The sequence below is a fragment of the Eublepharis macularius genome, chromosome 7 (assembly GCF_028583425.1).
Source record: "Eublepharis macularius isolate TG4126 chromosome 7, MPM_Emac_v1.0, whole genome shotgun sequence".
In the NCBI taxonomy this organism is placed as follows: domain Eukaryota; kingdom Metazoa; phylum Chordata; class Lepidosauria; order Squamata; family Eublepharidae; genus Eublepharis; species Eublepharis macularius.
Window position 1 is genome coordinate 105,717,665 of NC_072796.1, and position 22,645 is coordinate 105,740,309.

Consider the following 22,645-nt stretch of genomic DNA (forward strand, 5'->3'; position numbering starts at 1 on the left):
ACAAATCTTCTCATCCATGGGAGGCAAATTATAGGACAGGTTTTGTTCACAGTGGAAGCTGATTTTTTGCAAGATGCTTGAAGAGAGATATAAGTTTCAGCTGTCAAGATGCTGCTTGCTTCCTTTCCTGATGAATGGTGCAAAGCCTTCATTTGTAAAATTGGTTCGAGACACTCCCTCTTTATCATATAATCACACAAGTTCTGGCCCAAAAATGAAAACATGATTTGGAAGAAGTGCAAGCATCAGAGCCTATGCAAACAGAATAATTGGGAGATGTGAGCAACAGACCCACACATTCAGAAGACTCATTACCAGAGGTGACAAACAAACAAGGCTGTTTGAATGCAAACTTGCTTGTGCCATAGCAGACCCTAGGAACCTGTTTACACGCATGAGGCTCTGGACCTGGACTGAAAAAATAGACAAACAATGCAATCCTAAGCAGAGATACTCCAGTCTAAGCCCACTGATTTCAATGGGATTAGACTGGTGTAACTCTGTTTAGGATTGCACTAAAATGTATGCACTAGGGGTTTACACCAAGAAAGTTTCCATTTCAGCTTTGGTTCTGCGGGGTTCCAGAATAACTCAATTTCATTATTAGTTTGTTCCAAGTCAGCCAGTCCCAGCTCAAAACTGATCTGTTTGGTTTTTTCATTTTCATGAGTTTTGGTCCATTGCCTGTGCATTGGTTGCACATGCACAAATGCACACTGTTTTTTTTCAAGGGGGTGGGGTGGGGAAACAAGGCTCTGGGACAGCTGTTTTTGCACTTAACCCAAAACGGCATCAGCTATTAGTCCTCCTCCTAGTCTAAAACGTTGATCCACTGAGTTTTTCCTCAAGCACAAATATCGCTTCGACATAATGACATCACTTCTATGTTCACCTCAGAACTGACATCATGCCACTACTCCAACAGTGATTTTTGGAATCCCGCCCCCCCATGTTAGTTTATAAGCGCTCCTGGTTGAAAATCATTTGTGTGCTCATCTTTCCACACTGCATCCTCTGCCTCCAAAATAAAGCTACAATAAGAGCATGAGAAAAAGTAGAGTGACTGCAGAAGGGTTGAAGTAGACCTCAGTATCCCTTTATCAGGGCTTGCTCACCAGGTGACAAGTTTAATTTCCAAAGGTTCTGAAGTTTAAACAATACATAGTAAATGTCACAGTTCATTTTAAAGTAATTACTGCTCAACAGTTGGATTCATCTAAGTAAAAAATGACCAACTGCTCAAATAACCTAAGTCTTCTTCTACAACTCTAATTGCCGATGAATACTGCTATTTCACATAATAGAAAAAGAGAGTCTCAAGGCCACACTATAAAGTTTATTTGTTCTGATAGTACAGAACATATTGTAGGTCTTCAGTTTCATTTCTGTCTTCGCTCTCCAACATTTGATTGGAAATGGAGCATAAGGTACCTTCAGGCACCACATATTTTTGTGCTAAGATTTTTAAAGTGATGTACATGGAGCAGGAAGAAGGCACAAAACAGAAGAATGAAAATAGATAAATAAAATGAATTTTTTCAGTATCCTGATCTCTAAAGACATTTGTTGTAAAATGCACAGCCTGTATATAAGAACAATTTCTTGGTGTCAAAGGAAATTAAACTGTAAATAAATACTGCATAAAATCACCCGCAGCAGTCCATATGAGAAACTTTATAGAAGTAGGTCAAAAAGAAAAGAGACAGTGTAACAAGCATGCCATCTGCCTGCTTCAGGTGAGTGACCCATTTGGGGGGGGGGTCTAACCCTCCCAACCATCTTTTTGTTTGGACCAGTGGGAGACAGAGTGGGAGGCAGAAATGATGTTGTTTGATGGGTGAAAACAGAAACGTTGATGTCAGCACATCAGACAACATTCTGGAAACTCTATTTTAATAACACAGTAGCTACAGTAATAACATAGTAATAGGTGGTGGCCTGGCATACCTAGGCATAAACGAAACTTGCAATGGGTTGCATAAGGTACAACAGTTTTTAGCAAGCTACAAAGATGCAGAGTTAATACAAAACAAAGGCTGATCATTCCTTATGTATAATTTTCCTTTGGGATGCATGAAAATAAGATGCATTGAAAATTATGACAGGCAGAGTGTTCCTTCTTGGATGTCTATACCAACCTGTCTCCTTTGAAGAAGTAAGTTTTCCCAACATCTTCCCACCAGATTGCTGAATCAATACCATGGGGTGGAATCCCACTGCCCAATGTTACCAAATCATGAGGATAGCCTGGTTGGAGAGTGGTATCCTTGAAGACCCAGAATTTGTTACCTGAGCAGAGAGAGAGAGAGAAATGTGCATTAGCTTCCTAATTACCATCTACTGATTTGATACATCCAAGATCCACAACCCAAATTTCACTAGGTTTTACGCATATTTAACTTTCCCCTAAACTCTGCAGAAGAGCTATTTAAAATTTTTATTTTGATACATACATTTTAACGCATGGTTCAACAGGAGATGGGAAGATATACAGCTAATAGACACCAATGATTTATGCTGCAGACTTCCAAGCAGAAATACACACGTTGAACCTTGTCCAACAACCATTATGGATTGATAGTCAGAAAATTAATAAAGTTTCAGTTATTTTGCCTGATTGAAGCTGCAAAAACCGGCAGGAAAGGCATTCTTGTCAGGCATTTTGCAGGCCATGATTAGGGATACCAACTCCCTGGTTGGGGGGAGTATCCTCTCTCCCCACCTTTTGCCCCCAGCCTTGCTCACCTGGCTGGCAGAGGAAAGGAGTGGGGAGGCAGGCTAGAAGCCACTGGAGTATGCAGAAAATGGTACATGCGAGCCACAACAATGCAGGGTCTCAGTGGAGCCAAATCAGCTCCAAACATAGCAGAAACATTTGCTTGGGGCTGATTTTGCCCCTGCTGATTTTTCCCCAGTTGTTTCTGTTTTTTTTCCAACTGGAAGTGATGCCATTGGAACCTCTAGAGCCCACATGCACAAGGAATGTGGGTTGGGCCTCTGTGACCGCCAGTGATCTCCCATTCCCCTGTTTTGAGGTAAGGGGCTGATAATCCTAGCCATGATATAGGGCAAGTAGAGATGGGCACGAACCGAAATACGAACCAAAATTAAGCATGAACCAGGCTGGTTCGTGGTTCATGAACCAGTGGTTCGTCAGATCCCATTTCTGATGAACCGCCACAAACTGTAAGCTGGTTTGTTTTTTGGTTTGTCACTGCAGAAAGCCTGGTGCCAATCAATCAGTTTCCTAGGCAACAGGGGATGGACTTCCTGCAGACCTTCTGCTGACCTGGAAGTGAACTTCTGCTGGCCCAGAAGTGACCTTCTGCTGACCCAGAAGTGATGATTTTCTGACCTGGATGTGACGTTTTTACGAACCAAACAAACCGGTTCACGAACCTGGGGCAGGTTCCTGAAAGTTCGTGGTTCATGGTTTGTGAAATTTGACGAACCATGAACCACATGGTTCAGTTTTTTTCCAGTTCATGTCCATCTCTAAGGGCAAGTAGGTTTTACATTGCTTGGTATGGCACAAATAGGAAAAAAAAATGGGTAGAGGGGCCATCACCCTCATGGCAGACTGTAGTGCATGGCTATTGAGCTAAATTATGGTTACTGTCTTAGAAACTTGCTCTATTTCAAATTCTACAGCATGCTGTTAGTTGATAGGGAATGGAAGGTTTTTTTCTGTGAGTGCCCTTGACTACACAATGGAAAACCTCAATTTATAGTGCTGTGAGTACTAGGATCAGGCTGTCAATTTGTAGTGCAGACATACCTAAAGGCATCCTTAGGAACTGAAGCTAATGAGAAAGTGCACATTCTCGAATACCTTTTCTCTATACCTAACATTCTAGCAGCTAAAAAGTATAAAAAATAGGAGTGTATATTCTTCTGTTTATTGAACAAAGTACCTGGGCTGGTTGGCTTCATGAACACGTATCAGCCCTTAGGCACTGTTTTTCTGTAACCATTTTAAAAGGAAACTTTACTTCACCCTAAAGACTGAGGATCAAGTTTGTGCTAGAGTCCCTGTGATGGAAAAACCAGAAAGTTGTTTCACAGTTTGTTTTATAGATATCCCTTGGTAGTATTAAATAAGGGAGGTTTTAAGGAACAAAAAAAAAGGGGTGGAGGAAGAAAGGAAGGAATGTTTCTTTGCCTGTACTTCTGTGATTTACAGTATCTCCATTTATCACATTTTAATTAGGAAACGGGATCTATTTCGAATTCTTCCCATGCTGAGTTTGCAGAGTCCAGCTTTCATCAGCTTCTGCCTGCTCTCTGCTTTTGAGCATCAGCTCTTTTTTGCTACATATCACAGACACTCTTCTAACAAAAGGAAACATTACATTGCTCCAACTATGCAGTGTTATTTCACCTGGTGTTTATAACCTCTGTTCCCAAAAGAATATACTAGGGGATAATATGGGTGGTCATCCATGAGAAGGAATTCAGAAGGCATGAGACACAAGAGACCTCAGACGCAGCCTGTGGACTCTGCCACGGTCATGCATTACTCCCACATGCACTGTTCCTACTCTGGACCAGGACTGTGATGTGATGCAGAAGATAGTCCAGCATCCCTTCCCACACTGTTTGCATTTCACAGTTGAGGTTCTGGCCAGGATTCCCACCCTGAGAACTCCATCTTGAAGACCTTTACTCTTTCAAACTCACTACGTGACTGGGTGTTTGGGTAGGAAGCATTTAAGTGATAGAGGAAAATGAAAGCAGAGGATTTAACTTTGTTTAGGAAGACAACCCAAAAAGATACAGGATGTTCGGCAGAATCTCACATCAGAATACAACTTTATTTTGCTGCAGTTCTTAGGGAGAAAGAACAGGCTCAAAGAGCCAGCCTAGGAACGTGCCTGACAAACTTTATGCTCCCTTCCCAAAAAGGTTTCAAAAATGTTGCTTCAATTTAGCGTGCACAGAGTTTTTTGAAACTTTATTAAATATTATCGGTGTAATTCTTCCAAAGTTAAGTACTTTCAAGTCTCATTAAGTTCAGTAGGAGTTAGGCAAATGCTTAACTCTCCCATTGAAATCAATGGTACTTTACTTTGGATGTTTCATGGCCAATATAAATAGATTTAAAATAACTTAAGAAGCACCTTAACAACCAACCAACCAACACCCCCACCCCAGGCACAAAAACTCACAGGGTTGGTTGAATCCAAGCCTCATTTTCCATTAATGGAAGGATATGTCTGTTAGTGGAAGAAGGAGGACAGTTTTTGCTATTCCCCCTCCCACTACAGATCTCCAAAATCTGAAATTCAATTTAATCTACAAATAGACTGGTATTGGAATGGGTAATGGCCACTGATTGACTGATTGTTTGAGTCTGGAGAAAGGAGAAGAATTAGGAAAAAGTGAAAAAGTTTGTGAAGGAGTATTTTTGTCAGTCGTGAATCTGCTATCCATCAGCTTCAGTGGATCTCCCCAAATTCTAGTATTATGGTGAGTTATTCATTTTCTCCACAGCATGCATAACGTTATAAACCTTTATCATGCCTCAGCCTTCAGTCATTTTTTATAAACCGAAAAGCCTCATACTCTTCAGTTTTTCTTCAGCAAGAAGGTGCTCCCATACCTTGTTCATTTCAGTTGCCCTTTCCAGCTCTGCAAATATCCTTTATGAAACTTAACTTGACTGGAACTGTAAACAGCATTCCAAACGTGGCTATGCTATACAAGATTACTCTGATGTAATATCTTTCCTAATAATCCCTGGCATAGAATTAGCACAGAACAGAATGGAACAATAATCGCACTGGAGGCTGGCGTTGCTTCTGTTGTAATCAAATATGGCTTGTACAATGGATCTTCCCAGGTGGTTATGCCAACACGTGTGCTGAGCAGAGAATTCATGTTGTAAAATGGGAACTATGAAGTTGCTCTCTGAATGAATTCTTATGCATTTATTTCTGTTCTGCCCTGTTAACTAGCGCTGTCCATGGACTGATGATAATTTCTGTAGTGCTCCATGAAGTGACTTTTCCCCTCAGTGAAGAAACACAGATACGAAAAAGTAACATTGAAAGAGGGAATTGGAGTTAAATTGAGTTAGAAAAGCCTACTTTCAAGATTTGCTTCCCTTTTATTTTAAGGCCTAAGCTAATTTGAACTCTAGAACATAACAGAAAATATATCTGTTAAACAGTGGTGACAGTATTGCAGACAAGATTTCTACTGGCCACAGGATGAGAGAGATCTAGCATGCACTGGATCCTAGGTTTATTCTGCATTTAGGTAGGAGAAAATCAAGAGTGTAATTATAAAAGACGGCAGAGTTGGCTTTCCAGAAATACATGTGAAAAGCATCTAGGAGTCTTAGTAGGTCATACACTGAACATGAGTCAGTAGTGTGCTGTGGAAGCTAAAAAGGTAAATGTGGTTTTGGGTTCTACAACAGAATTATAGTGTCCAGATCACACAAAGTGATCTGCTCTGGTTAGACCTCACTTGGGGCACTGTGTTCAGCTTTGGGTATCACAATTTTAAAACGACGGCAATAAGCTGGAATGTGTTCAAAGGAGGGCGGCAAAGATGGTGTCTGGAGACCAAGTCCTATGAGGAATAGTTGAAAGAGTTGGGCATGTTTAGCCTGGTGATTGAGAGGTGATATGATACCCCCTCTTCAAGTATTTGAAGGGCTGTCAGACAGAGGATGGAACAGAGTTGTTTTCTATTGCCCCAGAGGGTCGAACCAGAAATAACCAATTAAAATTAAATCAAAAGAGTGTTTGGCTAAACATTAGGAAGAACTTCCTGACAGAGCCTCAGGAGAACAGGCTTCTTGGGAAGTGGTGGGTTTTCCTTCTTTGGAGGTTTTTTTAAGAAGGGTCTAGAGGGTTATCAGACAACCATGTTGACTCTGTGACTAAGTGTAAATTTAGGTAAATTGGGAGAAGGAGGGCAGGAAGGGATGAGTTGGTGCTAGGCTCTTGTGGCTCTTTGTTATATGCCCTAGGTAATGCTGATTGCTACTTTGGGGTCAGGAAGGAATTTTCCTCCAGGCCAGATTGGCCAGGGATCTTGGAGTTTTTTTGCCTTCCTCTGGGCCTAGAGCAGTGGTCACTGGGGGAGTGTGTGTGTGTGGGCGTGATAGTTGTGAATTTCCTGCAGGGATTGAACTAGATGACCCTTTGGTTCCCTTTGGGCTGTATGTTTTTATATGTTTCTAAGTAATGATGTTGACAGGCCCAGCAACGTGCCCCCTACCTGTCAGCCTGTGACCTAGCAGCAGTGATCCATGCAAAGGTCACCTCCAGACTGGATTACTGTAACTCGCTCTATGCTGGGCTACCCTTGGGCTTGCTCCAGAAATTACAATTGGTCCAGAATGTGGCTGAGCATGTTTTGACCAGAACTCTATTCCAGTCGCACATTACACATATCTTGCGCCAGCTGCACTGGCTTCCAGTGAAGTTCTGGATCAGGTTCAAGGTTTTGGTTCTAACCCTTAATGCTCTTAGCAGACTGGGATTGACATACCTGCGGGACTGTCTCTCACCCTATATTCCCTAGAGGTTGATCCAGTTGGCAGATAAACAGATACTGGTGGTGCCTGGCCCCTAGGAGGTTTGCCTTGCTTCAACCAGGGTCAGGGCTTTTTTGGGCATGGCACCTACCTGGTGAAACTTTCTATTCATAGAGGCCTGGTCTGAGCAGAACTTGCTATTGTTCTTCTGGGCCTGTAAAATGGAGATGTTCTGCCAGGTTTATGGTGGTTGATGCTGGCGGATCATCCCAACCAGCCACCTGCCAGTAAGGGGGGGCGGGATGTAACCCAACCCTGTAATACTGAGCTTTTGGCCATTCTGGCCCTGTGGACCCTGAAGATATCTGAAAGCTAAGATGCAGGATGCATTGTGCACTGTCCTAAAATATTCTTATAATATTTATATGAAATTACATATGAGCTCCCCCTCACTGGCAGTTTTCAAGAAGAGGCTGGATGAATACTTGTCAGAGATGCTTTAGGCTGATCCTGCACTGGGCAGGGGGTTGGACCAGATGGTCTGCATGGCCCCTTCCAACTCTATGATTCTATGATTCTATTACTGTTTTTACTGACATCTGCTCTGAGCCTGTTTGCAGGGAGAGCAGATTAAAAATCAAATAAAGTAATTATAAATAAAATAATAAAAGTCACACATCTACCATTGATAGGCTCATGCCTAGGCTCATGCCTATACAACGGTGTTCCATGCCTCTGTGTACCGTGTACTGCTTGCATATGTAGCACAATTGAAGGCTTTCAAGTTTGCGCAAATTTGCTGTGATGTGTGAATGGTAACAGCCTGGGCAAACTGGAGTTTGTATCCCTTATATACACAAATCAATGTAGGAGTCAATCCATGCAATCAGGAACCCTGAATAAACATGGAGAGTTGTACACCCTTCAACTCTATGCATATCCCAGTGAATGCATTTAATTCCTGTGACTAGTCTGTTGTTGCGATCCTCCCCTCTCACCTCATAAGTTCATTCTACTCACTTAAGATGACTGAAGAAGGCTTATGTGGTGACTACCATTAAGTAAGCAATGATTTGTTAATTTTTACCGTAATCCCCAGTGAAATTCATGGTGTATTTTTAAAGAATCCTACATTTGTAATTTGAGTATACAGTAGAACCCCTCCCCCCATAAAATCAATCCATCACCTTAATAACTTCTGAATAGTCTTGCCAATAAAGTGTGTGAATATATGCATGACACAGTATCTTGTGCCAAAATAGCTCATAAAACTTCCCACTCAGCTGCCCTCTGGCACACAGAAAACAGGTGAACAGCTGGCCTGCTACATCTGGGTATTTATCAGTGAGGCAGCCCTTGCTCCTCATGCCCATCTTATCTGTATTATGGATGCATTTTGTTTTCAGTCTTCATTCTTCTTGCTCTATGCTTTCTCCCCCCCCCCTTAACTTTTCTCCAGTTTTTTCTACGTGGGCAATGTGACTTCCCTCTCACCCATATCTTCATCTTTCACTGCCAGTAAATTTTAGCTTTCAAAATGAAACTGTCAAACAGTTGGATGAGCAGTGTTGAAAGTTATGGCAGCAGCAGTGTGAATTTTGCAACAACTTTCCTACTGCTGCATTTGGCTTGGGATCGAGTTTAATACTGTAGATGCCTTTGACAGTTTTTAGCTATGCTAAAATTCCTTGCTACTTGAGGAAGAATTTCACAATGTGCATCTCTACCACAGTTTTAAAAATAGACTTAGAGGGTCACAAGAAAATTCCACAGAACAAGAAAATCACCATGGAATTAAGAGAACAAAGGTTTGTATCTTTTAAGCATATATTTGGATTATATAATTTTTGTACATAAAGGCAACTGAGGAATGTGTGTGTGTATGCACACACACACAAAGGTTTTTTTATGCTTAAATACTTAAGTGCGTCACTGACTTTATTGGTTCTGTCACTGAAATATGAATATAAAAATGTAAGGAACATAAAAATATTATCGTCTTGAAATCAAGCAGCCATCCAAGCACTGGAATAGAATGAAACCTCAAGTTCACTGAACTACTTTTGAACTATAGGTATAAAGCCCCTGGTCACCTTCTTCCATATCATCCAACCTGCCAGTTAAGGTCATTGTCCTACATGTTGAAATTGATACATATTGAGGGAGAATAGTCATAAGTGCAACACTCTCTGTGAGCAGTCAACCCCAGCCTCTACCATTTTATAGCAGCTTGTGATATAAAAAACACAAGCCCCTTGAATCTGATGTGCCTTAATTCGCCTTGGAGTCCCAGCCAGCTGAGCAAAGCATTGCCAAGACCCACTCAGGAGAATGAGTCAGGCATGGAATGTGAATGCATATGCTGAGGACTGGGTGTGATTGAATCCTGCCCCACCAAGCTGTGGAATGTGTACTCTGGACAATAATTCCACTCTCCCCTCTTTTCCATGATTTGAATCCTATCCTATGATCGAGGGCCATCAATCAGCTCTGATAAGTTTATTACTCCTTTCTGGGAACATCTAATCAAAGATCTAAATTCATTAGCCAAACTCCAGAGCCATTAATTAGCAACCGTTTCTTTATGAAACACCAGAAGCACCCACTCTGATTTCTTTTTCACATCCTGGTAGCACCAATCAAAGGCACTCCAACCTTTGTCTTTCCCAAGAGGTGACCTTTAAGCTCTTTGTCCTAATGGCTGAGGGGGCTCCCCAGCCTCAGGACATGATTTGCCCTTTAAGATCCTGAGCTTTGCTCCATTCAAATCATACATGCTTATTGGGACACAAGTGTGCCCTGAGAGTCTCTCTATCTCTCTGAGCCTTCCTCTCTGGTTGAAGACACAGGACATTTGAAGCCCTGTTCCTCCATGGACCACCCCTGCTTCCTGGATAGGTAATTATTACCTGAAAATCTCTCAAATCTATTCCATTTTCACCACTGCTTTTACTAGAAATTTTGTATGCTTGTGAGTTACTTCTTGTATGTGTGTGTTTTCCCCTTTAAATAAAAATTATTCTTTATCTGAAGAATACCCGTCTCGTTCGAGTCACCACTCTGCTGTGGAAGCTCACTGGGTAACTTTGATCCAATCACACACACTCAGAGTTATTATGAGGATAATATAGAGGTAAAAACAGTATATAAATACAGTACACTAATAAATATAGATGAAGATGAGGGGCAGTTAAAAGGTAAGTTGTTTAGTATGTTTGAAGGGGAGGAGGACAAAGAAAGATGAGCATATGGAAGCTGTCAGGACATGAGAAAGAGGAAATAGTGTGGGGAAGCAGATACAGGAAAAAGTGAAGTGCCCCCCCCCACAAGTCCTTGCAGCTTCTCCACTATGCAACCAGTCCCAGCTCAGCAAGCACCATACAACCGGGCCATAGGGGAGAAGCTGCTGGGAGAAGGAGGAGGTGAAGACAGAGTAGGAAAAGAGGGGAGAAGCAATGGAGGGGCCAGGGAAGGGAAAGAGGACATGGTGGGGGAGAGGGAAATGAGATGACCCCAGCAAGTCTTTGCAGGTCTCCTCTTGTCCTAACTAAAAGCCTAAATAAAAAGCCTAACTAAGCTTATGCTGTTCTCCACAGCTATCAAAAGCCCTGTCTTAAGGGAAAAGTATCTCTTTTTCCCTCCTTAAACTGAGGCAGGCTCATCCCTCCCATCTAGTGGCGTTCAAGGGGCTCTGATTGGCTGGCAATCTCTGAGATTTGTATAAGTCTTAAATCACCAAGATTGGTTCAGAACCGTGAAGGGTAGGCAGGAGTTCAGGATATATTGCCACAGGGGGCATTGGGGATTAGGGACCCTATTAGTTGCCTGAATTATCTGAAATCCTCCCAGCTACAATCAGCCCTCCTCACAACCTGTACAGGGACACAGTGAACAGAACACAGCGGCCCCTTATTCTCATCAATGTGAATATTCCTTATTTAACAATCCTAGTTTCATAAATAATCATACCCCACATGGGTTTTCACTCCCAATGAACAGGTTGCAATGATAAACTAGTATTTATTCAACATAAATTGTAATTTTCACATTAAGCTCAAATTAGATGCATATTTAAGACCTTTAATTTTAAGTAACAGCTGATGACTGGTGCAAAAATCAGGATGGGGGGAAACGCTCCTTTAAAAAAATCAATTCCACGTGGCATATTTTCCAGGATTTATGCAGTTTTTTAATTATGATGGATATTTGCATGAAAACAGGATCTTTATTAATAATTCATTTCCCACCTGAAATCTGTAATGTCACTATAACAGGAAGACATAAATTTTTGTATGACACAAATGACATGATAAGAAGGATAAACAACTGATGTTTAAAATAATCAGCTCTGATTAGCTAAAAAAGGAAAGAAATTGAAATAAGAGGATTGTACCTTTCTGCATCACAAGCTCTTTGTTGCACAAATACTATATATCTGACAAAGGGCTTTTTTCCTCAGTACCATTGCATATCTTCATTATATTTTCCTGATGTCCATGAAGTTATTTTAAATATAGTAGCCAAAATTCGATGCTCTAAGGGAGCAATCCTAAGAAGGTCTACTCAGAATAAGTTCTATTTTATGTGTCTATGCTACACTTGGGTTGCAATCCCAAGAACACTTTCCTTGGAGTAAGCCCAATTTTATTCAAGTGCAGCCTAAGCGTGACATAGACATAAGCACCTGCAGTTTGTTAATGAATCCAGTATACATATAGATTGGAGTAATTCTGTACAACATTGCGCAGTCAGTGTGGACATCCCCCTGCATCATATGGAAGTATAGTGCTTTTTTTGTTGATAGTGCCAACAGATTGTGGCCAAAGCTACTTGGAGCTCTCAAAAGTATGGAATTCCTTCTTCTTTTTCTGGAATTTAGTTAACATATTTAATTGTGAAGCATGAGCTCTTAAAGACAAATTCTTTAATTTGCACAAATTCATCAGTTTAATTTACCATTATTTAATTTGCACAAATTCTGCAAATTAATTTACCATGAAATGATTATCAAAATCCATGAAAATAAAACCAAGCATTCTGCCATTTGATACACAACCCTTTAAACATAAGAGCTCATTCCTCTGATTCAGTGTTAAAAGTGCTATAGGGAGAAAAAAAACCCTACAGATAGGTTATCATACAGCCACTCAGTAACTTGACAATTTATGTTACGATACGAACTTAATATTTTATTTAACAACTTTGAACTTCTGCTGTTAAATTTACTGCTGCAAAGAGTCACTTCAAGTCACCTTTAAATCATTTCAGTGGAACTACTCTTAGTCACAAGGATAATATTGTATTGCCTGATCTCCTGGAAAAGCGTCTTCTCCAGGCACTGTATCTTGTAAAATTTCTTAACAAGATATCTGTTTGGACAGTCCAAATCTAGGTATGATTAATAAACGGAGGGTGCATCTGTACTGTGTTTCTGGCCTAACCATGACCTCCAAGAGGAAACTGGACTTTATACAAACAGCCCATGCATACTTCAAACATGCATAGAGGCCCTGGAAAATGGAAGGTCCAAAATCACATGGACAAGAGTTTTGGTGTACATGTGTAGGCTCTGTATGAAAGGGCTGACTGACACATAGAGGTTGTGGGCCTGCTCTTCAATCCCACTCCTCTCTCCATATGTCAGATGCATCTGGATTTAGACTATCTTCATAAAGCTGGTTTGTGCTGGAAGTGACATTGCTGCATTTGGACAATGCTGAATTAACCACCACCACCCCTCCATCTCCCCCCACCCTGCTGCCATTTGCTGGAGGCAGGGCAGGCAATGGGGAAATGCCTTCTCTTGGGAATGGCAGCCCTATCTCTTTACTTAACCAAGCAATATGCATGAGTAGGACAAAAGTAATATCCACTTAATTGCTGTCCAAAATTGCTGCAATATGCAATGTTTTCCTAAGTTTCTTAACAAAGGTATACCCAAGTTTTCCTTTATTTTCACTTCTTACCTTTAAAGAAAACAAAATTTCCATCACTGTTTTCATAAACTGCATCGATACTTGGAGGCAGTCCTCTCCAGAAGTAGGTAATCTGCATTGGATATCCATCCATCACCCGGTTATTTCTGACTCGCCAAAACCACTGATCCTGGAAACAAACAAATGCACCTCTTGTTACATTTGCTGGCATTCAGACTTATGTCTAAAACATTATTTAACATCACTTTTGGGCTATAATCTTTTGTATGTCTCTGTTTTGCTATTTTTAATATTAGTGCTGGTTCTATTCGAGGCCTGAGATTTACAAAAGGCTCAGTTGAGACATAACTCTTCTGAACTTGTAATAGTAGTAAGGATCTTGGAAGTACTGCAAGCTTATGTATAACTTATCTCTTACTCACAAAAATTGCCTCACCTCCATTACACCATTTGTATCAACACTAACCACAGCCTGATTCTCCAGTAATTAGAGCTTGTAAGCCCACTTCTGGCCACCAGTGACTTTGGTTGGTGTAAAAGCAGCTGTAATACTTTATTAAGTAAGTCACCAAAAGAAAAGAGAATGTATATGGAAGAAAGAAGAGGGGTGGCCTGAGAGTTTATCGTACTCTCTTCATCTTGTGAACATTGTTAGGAGATTGAGAAGGTTAAATTGTTTCCAGATTCCAGGTAATCAGAACATAACAAATCATTGTCAGAAAAAAATAATTCCGTTTTGTTTTTAACAATAAAAGTGGATTCAAATATATAGTAGAATACCAGTACAATTACACCCTCCTATGCATTTAAAGCACAATCTAAAAAAGGAATGCTGTAACTTGATGGTCTCCACACTGCTAGCATAAGGCATAGGCCTACTTTTCGATTGTAAATAGGGATGTTGGGAGCGTGAGGAGATGTTTTGAAACAATATATGGTTTTATATTTTGGTAGAGCTTCAGAAGGAGAGCAAGTCTTTGACAGAGGGATGATACTTGTAGAAGCAGTTCCTCATAATATATAGTTACACTCTTACAGACTGGATAGAGTTAAGGGGTCAAAAGCTAGGAGGAGGAGGACTATAGCTTTATGGTACATCACATACTTTACATGCAGAAGGTCTCAGATTCAGTCAACTCCATCTCTGGTTTTAGATCTCTGACAGCAGGATTAGAATGCCCTTCCTCTGTCAGAGGGCCATTGCTTCTCAAGAGTAACAAACAAAACTGAGCTGCATGGACCAGGAGTCTGACTTGACCTAAGGCAACTTTATATACTATGTTACTATGAAGCTATGTTATTACAGTGTCTCCCATCCTTTGAACAAGAAAAACCCTGACGTGTGTCTCATGGGGTCAAAATGCTGTGGCTAGTTTTCACCTTAATATTTTTTAAACAAGTCATGAAAACTTGAACATAGTTGCATTAGCTTTTTACTAATTTCTTAGGGCATCTCTCACATACAAAAGTTCTGTGGCATGTTGGGCTGCTGTTTTACACTTCAGCCGTGCCAGGTTGCAAGATATACTGCAGCGCTTAAGGAAGGACAGTAAAGCAATTTTTAGGATTAATTGTCCAACTTCCAAGATGAGAAAAGGCAAAAGGCAAAATTAAATTCTCTCTTAGAAAGAATCTAGAAAGATCTAACAGAAGTGGATTTCTTAAAGTCAGCACATATGTCAGCCTCTTAAAATTTTATTTAAGAACAGAAGATGAGGCAAGGGAGCCCACAGAAAAGGAAGGTGAAGACTTCTTCAAAACTGGCATTGGGAAGCACGTTTTCACTCAGACAGTAATAAATGCTTGGAACAGTTTTGCAGACTGGGCTGCTGAGGGATCATCCATCAGAGATGATGGGATGCTATTCTGGGAGAAAATGATGTAACTATAAGCCTCATAGTAGGATTTGAGTCCAGTGGCACCTTAGAGACCAAAAAGACTTTCAGGGAGTAAGCTTCCAAGAGTCAGAGCTACCTTCTTCAGATAAAAGAAGTCTCATAGGATAAATGCCTTTTTGTCATCCCCCAAAGATTTTATTCTTCACCCCCCAAAACAATTAAAAATGCTATCATCACAAAAACTTCCAGGAACAACTTGCTATTGAAACTGTGATTTGACTATTATCTATTTCTACCTCCATTGGAATATTATCTCTCTCCATAATCTTCTGAAGGTTAACTTGAAGCAAAAGATTCCACAAGACACACCTGGGTTTTCTGTTCTACCACTCTTCAAAAGACATATAGTTAGCATGTATAAACCGGTACGATCTGACGTCATTATAAAATCACTCTGCCACCCATGTTTGGGCCTATCTTCGGAAAGAACTATTTTTAAAATACAAGTAATTATATTGAAATGATAAGAGATTGTAGGTAACATGCAAAGCCCACCAGAGACTCAGTAGATCTGCAGCTTCCTCCCAGTCAGGCTCTGTGGATATTTATCAAGACCCTGATGTGCCCTCATACTGTATAGTGTACTTAGGCTGACAGAGCTAAAGTTGCACAGGAGTGCCATGTATGGTACAGCAGAGTAGAATTGCCAGCACTGCCTTGGTAAATTCCTAGAGATTTGGGAACAGTGTCTGGGGAGGGTGGAATATAGGTAGGGAAGAGCTCAGTGGGGATGCAATGTCCTCTAGGAGAGCTAATCTCTGTAATCTGCAGATCGGCTGTGATTTGGGGGAAACTCCAAGCCTTACATTGAGGCCGGTAAACCTATGGAGGAGTAAAGTATGCTCTTAAATGCTGAAGCAAGGCAGCTGAGGCACAGAGTGTTTTAAAAATGATTATCTCATGGCAGTGACAACAACAGTGATGCATCACTTCTCAGCTGTCACTGTATCAGTATACTATTGTCAAGAGGAGGTAGCATGGGTGGTGAATGATTGGGGCAAACTGAGCTGTCTCTGTCTAGACTGACTGAGACATCTAATGTTAGCTGTGATGATACTGCAACACACTTAGTAGAACATCACTTGCACTCAGTTTGATTTGTAGGTCGCCATTTCAAACGCAGAGTCAGAGCTAGAAGCATTGGGAGCTTCATCTTGTTCTGTCCATTCTACCTGATCAGGATTTATCAACTGTCAGTAATGCCTTCCTAGCATCTAGAGTGGGCAAGACTAACACATTCTGCCTGAAGCTTCTCTAGGAGACTTGAAGGAGGGGGAATAGTTCAGCGGTTCGATGCTGTGGAGCAAGGCTGGAAAAAAGATTTCGTTTGAGACTCTGGGAGAAAATCACTAGTTTAGTGTAGACAATACTGGGCTACATAAAACCAATAGGCAGACTCAGCATAAAAAATTTACATTTATTTATTCAAACTTTTATGCCTTGACTTTTTGATTCAGATCTCAAGAGGGGTCACAACAAATGGATGAAACCTGGTAAGAAGGACATTTTATATAAATCAAAACAACAAGCCTTAATTTTTTTTTCAGAATAGCTTATTTAAAAACACCTATGCTTCCATACCAACTGTCCTATATAGATGAAATGTTTATCTGCAGATTTCCTTATCAGAGCCTCAAGCACCACTTTAGCTTCTTCTGAGGGATCCAAATAAACTTATATAAAAACGTACCCAAGGGAAAAACTAGAAGATGAGCTGTCAAGAATGGCATTTCCCTGTTCAAAAATCTGAAGTTATTGAAGGTTCCAGCAGACATGCTGACGGCTCTAGTGTTTTGTAAAATCTATCAAACTACACCTTACCTGTCGCGAAGCTATCTAATTCATCTTCCTGACAACTGCCTTTTCTGAATATAATCCTCAGCGCAGGAGAAAATCATAGAGCTGGTATGTTCCACTAAACACAAAGAACCGGAATCCAATTTTATCGTGCCAGGTATTTCTTTTTTAATCACCAGTGACAAAAAGAGTCACTGAAAGACTCTGGCAGCATGACACTGAAAGCCTCTAATTTTCCATTCAAGGCACTGCATATGCATCAATGCCTGGGTGTGAACTAAAGACCCGTGGAACAGACTTCATGCTAATATTATGCTTTGTGGGCCAGGTCGCTCTTACATTTTTGAGAATAAAAACAGAGGGCAATTTAGCACAGCAGTTCTGTCTTGATGTGTATATAAAGCACTTATTTTATTGTGACAATATGTACTTTGAAGAATGGCAAAAGAAGTAGTTATGCTTAATGTGAGCTCCCTGACCTTAAACAGCAAAGCCGTGCCAAAGTATTAAACCATATAATGTTTAAAAACAGCCCCCCCCCCATGTCCTCATTTACAAACTAAGAGTAGGCCTGTACGTTACACTAGCAATGTGGAGACCATCAGAAATAACTCCCGGGCAATAGCTTTCTCATGTCATAGGCATATGCCTCCATCCATCTAGGGGCCTCTGTGTTTGTGGCTCTAGCTTTTTTACTCAGGTAATAGGGCTCTGCTGATAGAATTGGCTCAGAGAGATGCCTTGGTAGTAGAGGGATGGGGAATGTAGACTGTTCTACTGGGTACCGTCTGTTGATGTAAATATGCTCCTACTGGGTAGTTTCGGCATTGTTAAAGATGCCACATTTAATTCCTTACGCTTGGTTTCAGCAATGTTTCATCTCTGTGTTCCTGATGTATGCGAGTTTCAAATTTCTGCAACCCATATCCGATTGTATTTGTTCATGGAATGTTCTAGGTATTGGTCATATTATATTTGTTCACTGAATGCTCTAGTAGTTATTTTTATTGACTTGCACTGTGTAATGAGCCAGTTTGGTGTAGTGGTTAAGAGGGGTGCGACTCTAATCTGGAAAGCCAGGTTTGATTCCCCACTCCTCCGCTTGAAGGCAGCTGGGTGACCTTGGGTCAGTCACAGCTTCTAGGAGCTCTCTCAGCCCACCTACCTCACAGGGGGTATGTTGTGGGGATAATAATGATATACTTTGTAAACTGCTCTGAGTGGGCATTAAGTTGTCCTGAAGGGAGGTATATAAATCGAATGTTGTTGTTGTTGTTAATGATTCTTGGGTTCCAGTGAGAAAGGTGGATTACAAACAAACAAACAAAAACAAACTGGTACTGTGAGTGAAGGGCCTGAACCCATCCAGTGCATGTGAATAGTCCCAGACAAAACATGGATGGGTAACACCAATTATCTGTTAGAGGATGAGAGAGGCAGCAGAGAGAGAAGTGTCAATGGGCTAGAGCATTTGGTAAGGATCCAACTAGACATCATTTCAGATCATCCTTCATGCTGAAGATGACTAAATAATAACAACAACTGCTCGTATATACTGCTCTTCTAGATAGATTAGTGCCTCACCCAGACCGGTGAACACGTTAGTGTTATTATTATCCCCATAATACAGCTGGGGAACTGGGGCTGAGAGGAGTGGCTTCCCTAGGGCCACCTACTGAGCTCATGGCAGTAGTGGGATTCGAACCAGTAGAGCGCTGATTCGTAGCCAAACCACTTAACCACTGTGCTACAGCAGCTCTCAATGACTAAATTGTAAATCAGGACCCTGGGGAGGAAAGAAATGGATAGTATATGACAACAACATATGATTTATATACCTCCCTTCAGGACAACTTAACACCCACTCAGAGCGGTTTACAAAGTGTGTTATTATTATCCTCATGACAATCACCCTGTGAAGTGGGTGGGGCTGAGAGAGCTCTGACAGAGCTGTAACTGACCCAAGGTCACCCAGCTGGCTTCAAGAGGAGGATTGGGGAATCAAGCCTGGTACTCCAGATTAGAGTCCTGCTGCTCTTAACCGCTACACTAAACTGACTGTCATGGGAGGCATGTACTGCCTTTCTGTTGAAGTAATAGCTGGCAGATTGCAATGGAGACATATGTTCAAGTGCCAGCTGGAAAGGAAGGGACGAAAGAGCTGTTGATTCCCAGGCCAACCCTTCCATACACACAGCTGTGCTTGTAGAAGGGAACGGATTATGACTTTGCTGCCACTTCTGTGATGCTATATTTGCAACAATGCACAGATTCTAAGGTTTGATGGTTTACTTTTGAAAACATTTAAGATTGAACATTTTTTAAATGTCTGAAGACATGGGCAGGTATTCCTGGATAGATTTTGCTACTGACCCTATTGAAAAAAATGAGAATTTTAATATGGGACTATAGAGTCCCAGATGATCCTGCTGGCTCTTCCTTCGGTGAATCCTGATCGTTGCCACTGTTCTACATTCTTAAGACTGGGCACCACATTCACACACACAAAATGGCTGAGGACAGATTTCGTAACTTTCCAGTTAACTTGTTAACATGTTGTATAAAATTATGGATGTTGAAAACTTTGTAAAAATCATGATTGATGTTCAAATTTTGTTTCAAATGCTCATATTTACCAAGGCAAGCCTATATTATATAGGGTTGCCAACTCCAGGCTGGGAAATTCCTGCACATTTGGGGGTGACAGAATATAATGCCATAGAGTCCACCCTGCAAAGCCGTCATTTTCTCCAGGGGAACTGATCTCTGTAGTCTGAAAGTGAACTTTAATTCCAGATCTCCATAACCCTACTGATTTGATCACTACAAATATTAACTTGTAAGAAGTTTTGCAAGAAGTTTTGCATCTGGATAGTTGCAGCATTCAGCTTGGTGGCTGGGTAGCTGCAGATCGAACATGCTTGATTATTATGTCCTGGATCATTATGGGATGCCTCTTTTAAAAACAGCTAAATTGTATGTGCTGCTTTTGTGCATTTGAAGTTGAAATCATTGCTGCCTCTCCTCTTTTTCCATTGCATCTTTTTTTTTCTTGTATAGCCTGAAGGTGTGCACCTCTATATAAGAAAGCCTTAGTCAGTCCTAAATCCTTAGTCCTAAACTTGGAGCTGCACTTCTCCAAAATATCATACTAATAGTGCTCACTCCTTTCACTGAAGATGAAATTAACCAAGGAAACTAAAAAAAAAGACAAAGAACTCTTGGCTATGGATAAATCATGAATGGAGAGACAACCTGTTTTGTATGTTGATTTTTTTTTCTTTAGGCAGAACATGGATTTGGGAGTAGCCCTGGCAAAGAATCATGAAGCATGAATGCCCCAATTATTCCCATACTGGACACTTTCCCTACCTTTCCTATTAATGAATACTGGGTTAGGCAGCCATAAGGGATAGCTGGAGACATTACACATCTACAAATCACTCATGGTGTTATGTAAATGTTTTGTGTACTTGAAGAACACAATCTACAGCACTAGACACGGGCATGAAATGGAAAATAACTGAAATGAAAGGTTCGTATTTCATCATGTTTCATGCATCACGAACCATGAATTTTCACAAAATTGACCCGTTTCACAAAATGATTCGTTAGTTTCATGATTCATCAGAACCAGGGGCATTTCAACGGATCCCTTCACCCAGAGATGCTAGAGAAAGACAAGCAAAGAATAAATATATCAAGCTAGGCCCCAGAGCCAGGCACAGGCCTGAGGATAGGGGGGGTTGGGTTGGAACTTGGAGGAAAAAAGGCACCCTCACCCAAAAGACCTTTCGAGCAAGCTCCCAGATCCACTCTCCCTCTCTTCCCCAAAAGTCAAATGCTTTCCCCAAACTCTCCACTCCACTCTCTCTTCCCAAAAGCTCCCAAATCTACTCTCCCAATTCCAGCAACAATTCCTCCCTCTCCCTCTATCTACTGGAACTGAACCATGAGGCAGAGAGAGCTGTGCCTTAAATAAGAAATGCTCACATAGAGCAGAACAGGACCTCTCTGGTGGTTAGTAGACAGACCTGGCCATAAGGGTTTTGGGGGAAGAGATTGGTGTTCCCATGGCTACAGAAGCCCATTTCCTCAGTGGCCTAATCCCCTGCACCTTGCTGTATTGGGCAAACTGGGAGATCTCCAGTTGGCAGGGAGAGCTGCCTATCAGGGTTTTGAGGGCTAAGGTTGGGGTTTCCAGGGCAACGAAAGGTCTGCAGACTTTCCTGGCCTCTGTTGCCTAGGGAATCAATAGATTGGTGCCAGCCTGTCTGGTGTTACAAATCAACCACGAAGCTTACAAATCGGCCCAAAATGTCGTGGATTTCATGAAAAACACAGCCCCACTAATCATGTTTTTGCGGATTCGGTTTCGTTTTCCCGGCCATGTCGGACGCTCCTCTCCGCAGGTCCGGGAGGAAGCGCCCGAGCAGCCTGACCAGGTGGTTGACCTGCGAGGGTTAACCCCCAGGACTCTCAGTGAGGGGATCAGGGTCCGGAGCGCTGTGGGAAGAGCCCCCTGAAGTCGATGCAGGGGGTAAATTGCCCATCTGCTCCTACGGAGGCCGGCAGACTTGCACAGCACATCGCATGCTGCTGGACCATGGAGAACAGCAACAAGCAAATTTAAGGTGAAAACCTGTAAGTAAGCGAATTCCTTCTGTCATTCTAAGCGTATGCGAAGGATTGGTGGGAGTTGAAGCTAAGAAGGTTCGGATATCTTCCTCTTCATTGAGTTTTGGAACTTAGTTGGTGGACTCCCCCCCCCCCCTAAGATGGCGACGAAAAAGCAGAGCCCTGCTGTGGGAAAATCTATTTCGGCTGCTTTGCAGGGGAAAGGAGAGTCTCTTGAAGAGGTGGTTAAACGGTCGGTCGTTGAAGCTATGAAGCCCTTTGTTGATAAGCTAAATGAAATTGGTCAAAGGGTTGGCTCAGTTGAGAATGAAGTGAAAACCATTAAAGACGTAGCGTCTGGGGCAGAGCAGTCTGCTCGGGAAAATGCAGTACTCATGAAAGCAACAAACAAAGAAGTAAAGCTTTTGGAGAATCAATTGATAGGGTTACAAGTGGATCGTGCTCAGACGGTATTGCGTCTTCAGAATGTGAAGGAGGAGGAAAGTGAAAACTTAAAGGATTTGGTGTCGGAACTTTTGGCGTCATCCGCAAAGGCAACTAAAGAAGAGTTAAAAAGCGATATTCTGGAAGTCCGCCGTACATCTTCAAAATATGCAACGAAGCGTCAGTTGCCCCGCGAGATTATTATCGATTTTTCATCTAAGAAGACTCGGGACACCATCTTATATAATTCGTACAATGTGGACTTGGACTTTCTGGGTAACAAGGTTAAGATATTGAAGGACATTCCATATTTAGCTCGGAAAAGAAGATTCAAATACAAAAGGTTTGCAGCTCTTCTGAGGAAGCGTGAAATAAAATACAAATGGTTATTTCTGGAAGGCATCTGGTTCAGTTATAAAGACCAAGCCTACAAGATAACATCAGAAGTACAGCTGAGGGAC

General features: G+C 41.5%; 1 protein-coding gene across 1 annotated transcript in view; it reads right to left on the bottom strand.

Annotated features, from left to right (window-relative positions):
* The window catches only part of MMP16 (matrix metallopeptidase 16), a 218,859-nt gene that overhangs the window by 27,494 nt on the left and 168,720 nt on the right, over positions 1–22,645 (bottom strand). The window contains exons 7-8 of the mRNA XM_054984945.1: positions 13,459–13,597; positions 2,139–2,289 (exon numbers count right to left, since the gene is read on the bottom strand). Coding sequence (XP_054840920.1) covers positions 2,139–2,289; positions 13,459–13,597 — 290 coding nt within the window. The remainder of the gene's footprint in view (positions 1–2,138; positions 2,290–13,458; positions 13,598–22,645) is intronic.